General features: G+C 58.3%; 1 protein-coding gene across 1 annotated transcript; it reads right to left on the reverse strand.

The window, feature by feature from the left end:
- Positions 1–3,799: 3,799 nt before the first annotated feature.
- MSX1 (msh homeobox 1) lies at positions 3,800–8,022 on the reverse strand. The gene is made up of 2 exons (XM_004314214.4): positions 7,312–8,022; positions 3,800–4,969 (listed from the first exon to the last, which is right to left on the reverse strand). Exons 1-2 carry the CDS (start codon positions 7,778–7,780, stop codon positions 4,527–4,529), a joined length of 912 nt encoding a protein of 303 aa, XP_004314262.3. The 5' UTR covers positions 7,781–8,022; the 3' UTR covers positions 3,800–4,526.
- Positions 8,023–11,696: the final 3,674 nt, after the last annotated feature.

Here is an 11,696-nt window from a genome sequence, read left to right on the forward strand (position 1 = left end):
GGGCTGTGGGCCTGCGGGGCCGCGGGAGGGCGCTGTGGAGGAGGCAGGCCAGTGTGATGGGAGGGTCGCCGAAGGCGTGGAGCGGGGGTGCTGTGCACGGCGGCAGTGGGAGCTGAGTGGAGCGGAAGGAAATCCAAGAGTCTGGGGCGGGCGAGCTGGGGTGCTCTGAAGAATGGACACCGGGCGGGGGTAGGTTAAGGTGTTTGTCCCGGCGGCGGGCGGCGGGGCTGGGGGAGTGTCCCGGCCCGGCCGCGGTGTGAGCTGCTGAGCGGGCGGGGACAGAGTCGGGGAAGCTGCACGGCCCCGGGGGCCAGGCCAGGCCGGCGCCAGCCGCCTAGTTGAAAGGCGGCCGCGGCCTCTCCTCGCTGCTTCCCGTTGCGCCCCCGAGGGCTCCAGGCTGGGCGCAGGCCGAGGCCACGCCGGCCTCACCTCCGCGCCGTGGGTCACTAGGGGGCATCGGTCGGCGCGTGGCCCGGGGCCAGCCTCACAGCGGTAGGATTCGCACTCATGGCTCCCTCCTTGTGCCTCGTGAGTAACTGTCTTCACTGGGTCTCCTGAGAGAGCTGGGCCTTCAGCCCCGGGTCATAGAGCAGAGAAAGGAACCCTAGAACTAGGCCCTCTTAGCGCGAGCTCTCCAGCCCCACCCCAGCCTCGCAGGTCCCTGGCCGCCCGGGCCCCGCCGACCTGCACCCAGAGCTAGGAGCGCCCCAGGTCCCTCGCCGCCCGGTAATCTCGGTTCTCCGCGGGCTTCCACGCCATGGGCTTTGGTCTCGCCAGAGTGGTCAGAAGCTGAGTTTTGCAGATTGAGACGTCCGTCTCCTCCCCAACAAAACGAAAACGCATTCACAGACAGCGTGCAGGGCAGGTGAGATGCCCCTCTTGTTCCCCAAGGGACAGCGCTTACTTGTGGTCAGGGCTGGAAGGAGTTAAATTCGTAGAGCTAGGGCCTGAGTTCTAAGCGGCCGGTTTTCCCAGCCCCAAATTGCTGGCCCGGACTCTGTGACCCTCAACGAGAGGGAGCTGGGCAGTACCGGGAAAGCGTGGATCCCCGAGTGGAATCTGTGTTCGGAATCCTTGCTCTCCCCCTTATTGGCTGTGTGACCTTGGGAAAACCGCGTAACCTCTCTGAACCTCAGTGCTCTCCCTTGTAAAAAATCTCCTAGGGTTGTTGGGAGGCGCGGGGGAGGTGGCGTGCGCCTGAACTCCAGCGCACAGTAGGCTGCGTTAAGTGCTGGCTCCTCCTCCATCACAAAGTACAAGCGAGGTAGGTGGCGACTCCGTCGTGATTGACCCGACGTTTCCTGCCAGGCAAGGAAATCGATCCTTAAAGGACCAGACCCGGGAACCCCTGCCCACTCCGCCCTCGCATGATAAACAAGCAACTGCGTTCCAAGGACTGGGCTGGACAAGAAGCAGTGCCCCAGCCCCGCCTCGAATTCCCGCCGGACCCGGCTGAATCTGGCTCAGGGTCCTCACCCCACAGCGGCGCGCCGCCCTGATCCAGCAAACATTTATTGAGCACCTTATGTGTGCACGCCCTATCGAGGGAGGGAATTCAGAAACAAAAGCAGGGAGGCAAAGAAAAGGCTGAACGAAAAGAAACAAAAATGGGGAAACCAGGGGACATAGGAGTGGAAGGAGACCCGGACCCAAGGCTTGCAGAAGGGCTGGGGTGCGCGCGGAAGCGGGCTCAGGCGGGGGTCCCAGGGCGGTGGCTGGTTCCCTACTGGCTGAGGCGCTGGGTGGGGGAAGGGGGCGCGCCCACTTCGCCTGCAGCTACCGCCAAGCTGGAGCCTCGGTGCGTCTGCTGAGCGCGAACAGTTGCTCATTACTGCAATTATGTTGCTCTAAGGTTGCCTGGACCCTAAATTGCCAAGTTTCGAGGAGCCAGGAGGCCCGGGAGCCCGGGCCGGAGGAGATACCCGATCCTGCCCCGCCATTCCCCTATCCCGCACGGGTGGAAAAGATTCCAGTTTGCCGACGCACCGTGAGCTGAGAAAATTCAGACCGCCCCGTATAACCCGGGCGCCCTCCCGCGCAAGGGCTCGTTGACGCTTCCCCAAAATCCTGGGGGCGGGGGAAGGATTCCCAGGACCATTTCGCAGATGAGAAAACAGGAATGGAGAGACAGAGTGATCTTCCCTACCCAAAAAGTCAGGCAGCTAGGAAGTGGCAGGGCTGGGATCAACCACATGGGCTTCTCTGACTTCAAGTTCAGTACAACCCCCAAGACAGGAGAGTCACCAGGGGTGTTCCAGAAAGGAACTCGGAAGATTTGTGGAAGCCAGGGTGTCCTGCGCGCGGTCACTCGGGATGCTGTGTTTATAGAGGGGGGAAATATCCTTTCAGTGTCTGCAAGACATAGTGATGTACCTAAGCCCCTTTAAGGGGCCGCGTGGGCATACGGAGTACAAGACATTTTAAAATGTAACTCCCCTACCTTGGGGATGAAGAGGCCCAACTCGGGTTATGGCCGTGCTTGTGCCAGCCCAGAGGCCGGGGACTGCCTGGTCATCGGAACTGCACTCCACAGCAAGCTTGCTTTCTTTTCCTTGGGAGGGGAGTTGTGACAAGTTCAGGCTGCAGCGCCAGCCGCGGGGACAGAGCCTTTGCCAGAGCTACCTAGACTGCAGGATCCGAGACCCACGGTACCCCGGAACTTGCCCGGCACTAGCCGAGAGCCCACCTGGGGCGCGTGCGCGCAACCCTGCGCTCTCTTGGAATTCGAGGCTGACCTCCCCTAGGGCTAGAAGCCGCGCAGTGCGCCATAGACTCGGTTTCCACGTCGTGAGACGGTCTCTATCCATGGAGACGTCCACCCTCCCCGAGTCCAACGCCAGGTAACTTCGAGTTCTGACAACCCTTGGTTTGTTGGCTTCCCGTCGCAAAGGCTGGAGCAAAGGCTGCCGGGGGGCTGCCCAGCGTGGAGTTTGGAGGCGCCGCCACTGCCGGACAGAGGGGGAGGGGGGAGGGGCGCAGATCTGGTGAGAATTAAGCCAGGGCCCCCAACTCGAAAGAGAACAGAGCGGGGCCTGGAACATAGTAAGCTCTATTTGCTGGAGGTCATTTTCTGCCTTCAACATCCTCACAGAATTGCCCCCAGAAGGCTAACCTTGGCGCTCGTTCAAATATCTTCTCCTGGTAGCCTGAATATAACCTACTATATATAAAAGAAAAACCAAGTTTGTAGGCAGGGCTCATGCAAAGGACACACCAAGGCGGGAAGTATATGGTCGCCCTGGGTTTTCGGTAAAGATTTTTTTTTTTTAAGCGTCGTCATAGGAAGTGTGAAGGCGCTCACATTCTGGGAGCTCAAAAATTACTTCCGCAAACCGCGTCTACACCGGCGCGGCGATTTAGAGAAGCAAAGCAATGCCTCCCCACCCCCCACTTGGCCTCCTGTGGGAAGAACAGGTTTGCGGGGGTGGGAATTGTCTGGATTAGCTGTCTGCAGTCATCAAACCATTTGGGTGATTCTCTTTGTTTTCATAGACAGGTTAAAAGGGGAGAAAAAAGAAAGAGTCGGTTATGGGTCGCCTGAGCAAGTGTCGATTTCAGCTTAAAGTGAATTGGAAAATTGAGCCTAATTATCCTAGGTAATTGCTTCAATTCTCCACTTGACTTTGCTAACGCAGATCGGTCCTGTGTGTTCAAAAAGACACCCCCCCTCTGTCCCTGAATATCCTGTCGTCACCTTTGAAAAGTTGCTGGCGTCCAACTACCATCAAACTGAAAGCAACTGTACATGTGAAGAGATGGCAAGAAGTAAAATTAGAAGACTAAATCAATAAGGAGATAATTTCTTGTAGCTTAAAATTAATTTATTTAACAAATATAGCTATAATATAAATGATAATAAAATTTCAAATATACAGTATATTACAGCAATCCCTTCCAAAGGGAATCGTGAGAGCCACCCAAATGTACTGTTAAATAGAAACAGAATTTTTAATTTTTATTTTACAATTTCTTTCTGGTACTGGTAAGAGAGAGGTCCTTTCAACCTACCTTTGTCACACATCTGTGTATCCCTCCCCCCAAAAGCAAATGTTTCGCTGTTGAAGTTCTCTTAAGTTTTGCAGTGGAAGGACCTGGGATCCGTCTCCCCTGTTAAGTTCTCTTTCTCTCCCACTGTTCTCGTTTCCGACATCTTCAGACATGAATTTCTCTGTGCTTTTTCCTGCCTGGTGCAGGAGGCACGGCCTCTAGTTCTGGTGCAACCACTAACTCTGCTGGGGACTGTGGATACATTTCTCAGCCTCTCTGGCCTCGGTTCCCCCATCTATAACTCGAGGGGGTAGATCTAGCTTCTAGAAGAGCGTTATGGGACCCTTCTAGCCGCTTTGGGGGAAGGGATCAGACTTCAGAGAGTGAACTCAGGGGTCAACCGAGAGGAGAAACCAGAGCAGTGTAGGGGTTAAAGGGAAGGAGCCAGGCGGGGCCGAGCAGGGGAGCGCCTTGGGGGAAGGCTCCTGCTGCTTGCTGGAGAGATCGGCTGGCACCACAGGTAGGCGACCCTGGGCCCTCTATGTCAGGTGGTACATGCTGTAGCCTACGTGGGCTGTGTAGAGTCCCACGGGCGCCACGGGCAGCGCGGCGCGCTGGAAGGGGCTGGAGGCACCGTAGAGCGAGGCGCCCGCGGCGGCCGCTACGGCCGCGGGGCCGCCGAGGGGGAAGGACAGACCGAAGGCTGCGGGGGGCAGCATGGGTTTGGCGGCCATCTTCAGCTTCTCCAGCTCTGCCTCCTGCAGTCTCTTGGCCTTGGCGCGGCGGTTCTGAAACCAGATCTTCACCTGCGTCTCCGTGAGGCTGAGCGAGCTGGAGAACTCGGCGCGCTCGGCGATGGACAGGTACTGCTTCTGGCGGAACTTGCGCTCCAGCGCCAGCAGCTGGGCTGTGGTGAAGGGCGTCCGCGGCTTGCGGTTGGTCTTGTGCTTGCGCAGGGTGCAGGCCGGGGGGCTCAGCCGCCCTAGGGGGCCGAGAGAGAGAAACGCAGGAGGTTAAGACACCCGCGCGGGAGAGTCATCGGCCCATAAATGGGAATAATATTAAATTACAACACCCGCTCTTCATTTGCGTGGAGCACCTCAGCGCCAGGCACCATGAGAAGCGCTTGGAAAATATTTTCTCCAATTCCCACCGCAGCCCCTCAGGGTAGATGTTCTTGTCTACCTTTTGCAAATGAGGAAACTAAGATTCCAGGTGACACGAGCCCATGTTCAAGGCCCGAAATAACTGGGGAGAGGCGGGACAGCCCTTAAAGCTAGATGGCCGCTTAAGAAGGCCTTTCTCAGTGGGGCCTTCTCCACCGCCACGCCACGCACATTGGGACGGCGGATGTTAGAACGGTGAAACGCACGGAAAGAAGCCCTGCACCCAGCCCGGGATCACGTTTAGTTTTAGGCGTTGGCCAAACATTTATCTGTGCCCACTAAGTGGTCAGCGCTGGGCTAGGCCGTTCTGTGGCCTGGAATCCAGATCTCTGATTTCCACTCTTTCCCTTGGAACAATGCATTCCTACAGGGTTCTAAGCTCGGTCCCTGCTGACTGGAGGTGGAGCGACCCCGGAAGACACGAATGTCGCACCACGGCCAAGTCTCAAATATAAAAAGTGCCATGGTTTGAGGAGGTGCTTCATCTTAACGGGGCTGCTTCTTCTGATTGTCTCAATTGTCTCCTGCGCCTCTCCCATCCCCAGTGCCTTGGCCTCTGGTCACTTTCAAATGTGTGTGTGGGGGTGTGCCTCAGTCCGCAGAGATCAACACTGCTGGTGCCGAGGTGTCTTTTTCTTACGGCTTCAAAATATACCTCAAGGATGGGCTGTGAGCGAGCACCACCTCAGAGGGCTCATGCAGGTCCGGGACAGGGTCTGCGGGGCCAGTCAACCCCTGCCACACCCAGCAGCTGCGGCCAGTTAAAACAGGGACCAAAATTGTTCCCAGGACAACAGAGATCCCGTCGACTTTGGGTCGGGACCCAGGCCCTAAAAGAATCCTCAAGTCTTGGAAAGGACGCTTTGCCTATGCAGCAGCTGCTCTCGGGGGAGCAATTAATTCAAATCGAGAATGTTTCACCAGGCGGGTTTTGCCTAATTATGCAATGTTTTTTGCACGCTTAAAAAAAAAAAAAAGATCCTTTGGGCTCTCGGGCCACCAGGATGTGAGTCAAACGAAATCTCGTGTTAACATCCCTGCTTCTTCCCTGGTCGAGACCATTGAGAGTCCGGGAAGCAGTTGGCCCCTGACTCGCTTTCCGCCGGGCCACCCGAGGGGCGGGCGCCGAGGGAAACGTCACTCCCTTCGGTAGTAACAGCCCAGCGCTGGGCCACCTTCTCCGGCCGTTAGGCCCAGGGAGGGGCTGGCCTTTCAAAGACGTTTAATCCCCAGATAAAAATCATTCCTCAGCATCACGCCATTGAATTCGGGTTGCTATTATGCCGCGCAAAATAATCAGAGGAAACGAGGAAAACTTGGGAATTTCCCGTGCTCCTGAAATATCTCCGAGTGTGTTCGCTGCGCAGAGAAGCCAGGGGGCCCGGAGGCCTTGGAACGACCCCGGAGGCGTCTTTAGCGGCTGGAGTCAGCTTCCATGACCCAGTCCGAGACATTTGGGAGCTCCCTATCATGTTGGAGGGGGTGCCTCCCACTAACTGACTTGGTGCCCCGCCCCCTCCACTGGAACCTGAGCGTCCCCTCCCCCTAAATGATCCATCCACCCAGAGCACCAAGTGTCTACCTGAAACACGAAGGTGGGGGGGGGGGGATTTTGCAAGAGATTAGGAAATACTTTGGGCAAAGAAATACTTTGGGGGAGGGGTTGGAAAAGGGGAGGGGGCGCACCAGGCTTCAACTATGAGAAAGTGAAACTCTGAGCACTGGAAAGGTGTCCGCACCCCTAGAACCCACCCGTTGCCGGAACGGCGAAGTAACAGGGCTTAGGGTCTGAAAGAGGAGCCAGGCGGGACTCCTGGGGTCGTTTGGGGGGTGGGAGGGGCAGGAGGAGAGGGTGCCCAGACACCCGTGTCCTACAAGTGAACTCCTATCCGCAGCGTCGCCTAGCCAAGGCGAGGAGCCCGCGAAAGTGGACCGACTGCTGGGCCTCAGCCAGGCCTCAACCCTCTTCCTAGGTGGGAGTGGGGTGAGGCATCAACCGCCGGCCTCCCCGCCAACCCATCTGCTGCACGGGCCCCGGGTACCGGGCTGCAGGTACGCAGACGCCCGAGACAAGTAGGCGCCGGCGCGCGGCCTGGCGCCCTCGGGTCCCGCACCCCCGCTGGCCCCCTCCCCCGCCGCCTGGGTTCTGGCTACTCACTGGCCGGGGGCGGGGAGAAGCGGGGGTTCTGCAACCACGGGGTCCTCTCGGGCTTCTCGGGGCTCTCGGCTTTGACGAGCGCATCTTCTGGTAGCTTGAGGAGTCCTCCCACCGAGAAATGGCCGAGCGGCCGAGGCGAGGACGGCGCATCCGGGGCGCCCAACGACCCGGGCCGGGAGCCCAGAGGCTGCGCGGAGCCGCCCGGCGCCTGTGCGCTCTCGGAGGCCGCCAGGACGCTGTCTTTGGCCCCAGGCTTCCTGTGATCGGCCATGAGCGCCTCCACGCTGAAGGGCAGAAGCGAAGGGGACACTTTGGGCTTGGCCCCCTCCTCGTCTGCGCCCATGGCGGCCGCCGTGGCCGTGGTGGTGCTGGGGGTCTGGCCCCCGCCGCCCCCCGCCGGCTTGCCGAAGGCGGAGTCCTCCACTTTGACACCGAGTGGCAAAGAAGTCATGTCAGCAGCCGGGGCCATGCAGAGCCGGGCCCCCCCTCCAGCCTCAGCTCCGGCCAGCCGCCGGGCATGAGCTTCGGGCGGGCTGGGAGCGCGGCCGGCCTCTGGGATTGCCCGGGGCCCTGGCCGGGCGGGCCCTCCCGCGCGCGCCTCCCGCCCCTCCCCAGAAGACCAGCTCCGGCGCTCCGGGCCTGCTTATCCGCTGGCGCCGCCGCGCAGGCCGAGTTCCCGGGCGCACCAGCCGGCTCCGGGTCGGGCCGCAGCTCCCCAGAGAACTTGTTAATAAGGCGAGGCCAGTGCGGCGGCAGCCAATCAGAGCGCGAGGGGGCGGTCCCGGCGCGATCCATTGGGCCCCGCTCGGGCGGACTCGATCGGAGGCGCGCTGGGCCTCGGGGCGCGCAGGGCTGGGTCCGGCCCCGGGAGGGCAGAGGAGGGGAGGGGGCGCTCGAGAAACGTTCCTCTGCGCTAAAGCCCGCGCCGCCTGTCCCTGTGTGGTTCCTCCTGGGTCTCTATTTTACTGTGTTCCTGGGGGACTTTCCCTTGTTCTCAGTCCTTCTCTTCTGCTCTTCCCTCTCCTCCCCTTCCTTTATCGCCCCTCTTTCCCAAGTCCTCCCTTTTTTCTCTACTCCTTTCCTGTTTCTCTCTCCTACCTCTCCCCTTACCTTTCCGTTCAGTCAGTTGCTGTGTCTGTTTCTACCCAGTGGATAGTGGAGGATAGTCCTCCTCCAATATCTGCCTCCCCTCTTCTCTACCACGATAATTTGTGTTGAAGCCATTTCTTATATATTCTTTTTATAGTTTAAAAAATCTGCAGGGTTATTTATTATAGTAGAAAGACATAACATTAATTTCTTCTTTAAGCATTCATTTTCTTCAGTTCCAATCTTCAAAACTTTACCTCTGCGTAAAAGTGGGCCTTTGTCTCCTAAGCGCTGGACTGAAGTTTGCCCCAGAAGCCACGCTCCCGTGCTGCTATGGATGTTAACAATAAGAGTACATTGTGTTATCTGGAATGGATAATCGAGTTTCATACCCGATGCGTACTTTCCAGCTGTGAACTTTCAGGAGGATTACAGCACCTATACCGACGACCGGCTCGGGGACGAAGCCGATCCTTTTGATATAGAACTTATTGAATATAAAACCAACAGAAACATCAACAAAACACTGATCTGGCCTTAACGTAACCTCGATCAGCGTGTCCGCAAAAACAATAACAGTCCCTATCTCTGGATCGCTGATCTTGTGTGTGTGTGTGTGTGTGTGTGTGTGTGTGTGTGTGTGTGTGTTGGGGGTAGGGGGAGGCGCATTTGGGAGAGACGGCCAAGAAAAGAGGACTGCTCCTGGGACGGATCCTTGGTGCTGGGCTTGAGATTTTTTATCTTGCCAATTTCGGAGGAAACGTGATTTTATTTTTGCTGTTAAAAAATACAGGAAAATGAGTTGGGGGTGTGGGGAGACGGAGGATGTACACAAACTCGGGTCGGGGCTCGGCGGTTTTCTGAACCTCTTTTTTATGGCTTCTTATCCCGGGGCCCAGGCCGGCGGCTCCCGGGGAGCTGGCGGCAGTGATTGGCGGCTCACCGGGACCGGCCATTGATGGCTGCGGGGTTCTAATCTCCAGGAAACACAAGGGGCTGCCGTGGCCATTTCGGGGTAATTATCCGAGCGCGGAGGGACAGCGAATTCCCTCGCCTTTTAACTGGGCGCAATAAAAGCTGTAGATTAGGGGCATCCAGATTAAGGAAAATGAATTACTAGAGAGGGAACTTTATTACCCGGACGGCGTCCGGGGTCTGGCAGGAGGGGTCGGGCTGCGGACGCCGGAGCCATTGGCAGCCTCCCATCTGTCCGCAGGCTCCACGACGTTAAGGCCTTGGGCGGGTTCGGGAATACTCTCGTCTGTGAAATTTACGCAGCCTCTCCAGACTTCTTGCGCTCCCGAAACTGCAGCACAAGCATTGGGCAGGGTCTGGGGCCTCCAGCTCGCGTCCGGCCCAGTTGGAGGAGCGGCGCACGGACGCGGCCTCTCTAAAGGCACCGTACCTCTGGGGGGCACGGAGAATAGAGAGTCCTTCCTCCAGGCAGGGAAACCTAGACCCTGGAGGTTTGCCCGAGGGTGCAAAGGATAGAAGGCCAGAGATGAGCGACCTGACACTCAGCAAGGCTGTAGGCCAAGCACCTTGCTAGCAGCCCAGACTGGATGGCCGACTTCTATTGCCCGCCTTTCCAATTAAACTCTCCCTGGAACGGGCGAGCCGGAATCTCACTCTGCACTCGGTTGAAAGAGGGAGAGGAAACCGAGGCCCCTAGGCTGTATGGGTCAACATTTTAAAAGCGAGCAGTGTGACTTTCGGTTGGGACCTGCTGTGTTCCGCCCTCGTCTCCCATATAGCAAAATGTTTGGCTCCCAGATCACTTTGAAAATCTAATATAACTAAGAACTTTCTAACTAGAAAATGCGCATCAGCAAAAGCAACTTCAAAGGCTCTGTACCCACTTGGAGTCCTCCAGATAAGAACCCCTGCTTTAGGGCGGAGCTGGGGCTCGAACCCCGAGAGTGCAGGCGCGCGGCGCAGAGGGGGCTCTGGGCTGTGTCCGGCGGGCTCAGCAAGGCCAGGCCGCGGGCCGGGGACCGGGCGGCCGGGCGGCGGGAGAAGGGCCGCATCGCTAATTGCGGGGATAAACAATCTGTCACGATCCCTCAGCGCGCCTAATAGGCAGACGAGGATGTTGTTTTTAGGCGCCAGCGGCGGCCCGATCAAAGGCAGCAGCCGGCGCAGGGGCCCTTGAAGTCGCGCCCCCGCCTCCTGGGAGCAAACCGCCTGCGCCCGCAGCCCCCGGCCCTGCCGCCCGCCCCTCTGCTTCGCGAACCCGTCCCGAACCCCACGGCATCTTTTTAGGTTCGGTCTGGGTTAGTGTCTGTTCTGGCTCGGCGCGGCGGGTTGACCGCAGCACCCGTGCAAGGCGAGCAGAGTGTCTGCAGAGGGAAAGGGGTTCAGAGTGGATTCCACGTGGAGTCCGTGCTCAGAATCGCGCGGGGTTCTTCCACTGATCCGCCACTGGGCTGCGAGAAAAAGATACCCACGGTCTCAGAGAAGGGACTTAGAGAAAAAAACCCAAAATATCCATCTGTCTCCCGGGGCGCGTTGTTCCCGCGGGAGGAAAGGCACAAGTTTGGGGCAGTGAGAGGGAGCCTTCTCTGCGTTGATTTTCGTCTGGGCCTTTTCGGATTTCCCGGTTGGCGGGTTCCGAGAGCTGACAGGGCCGGGGGCTGCGCCTGTTATCTCGCCGCCAGCACTAACCCCCAGGCGCTTTTACTCCCGGCATTTCTCCGCGTGGCCGCTGCAGCCAAGAAAGCCGGGCTGTAATTCATGCCTGGCAAGGGCAGGGCTGGCCCGCAGCAGATAAAGCTCCGGGACTGGCGCTAGGCTTCCGTCCTCGCGCACTCCGCTCCCCTCCCCACCTCTCCCGCCTGGCTCCTACTTCCCTCATTCCGGGGCACCTTAAAGCTCTCTCCATGCCCCGAACAGATCAGCTCAGCATTTCGGTTCCGAAAGAGGGTGTGTCCTGCGGCCACTCTCTGGGCAACTGGTGGTGGTGGTCTTTTTTTCCCCAAAAATGCCTATTTTATGGGACTGCGTGGCTGCAGAGGAAGGGTGGTGTTTTAAGACTCCCGCCTCGTGACAGAGATTTGTTTTGAGACGGACCCCATTGTAAAGACCTCCGTCACTATCTGGGTATTGCGCACGGATTCGAAGAGCCTGCAGGCTGGTCCCTCACTTCGGCATTCGTTGTCACCTCCGTCGGGTTTTTGTTTACGTCCCCTCCCCCCCTTTCCCAATGCATTTTGTGGCCTCGACCCAGGAATCCGCGTGCATTTTTAAAATGTGCAGCTCAGTGGGATCCCCCGGCAATTAGCGAGCCCCAAACAGTC

This window comes from Tursiops truncatus, chromosome 5 (genome assembly GCF_011762595.2).
Source record: "Tursiops truncatus isolate mTurTru1 chromosome 5, mTurTru1.mat.Y, whole genome shotgun sequence".
NCBI lineage: Eukaryota > Metazoa > Chordata > Mammalia > Artiodactyla > Delphinidae > Tursiops > Tursiops truncatus.

Excerpts from the sequence above, each read along its gene's own strand:
- MSX1 (XM_004314214.4), bottom strand. The coding sequence starts at position 7,780 with ATGGCCCCGGCTGCTGACATGACTTCTTTGCCACTCGGTGTCAAAGTG. Across the intron at positions 4,970-7,311 it reads CTTCTCCCCGCCCCCGGCCA|GGCGGCTGAGCCCCCCGGCC; the intron begins GTGAGTAGCCAG and ends TCGGCCCCCTAG.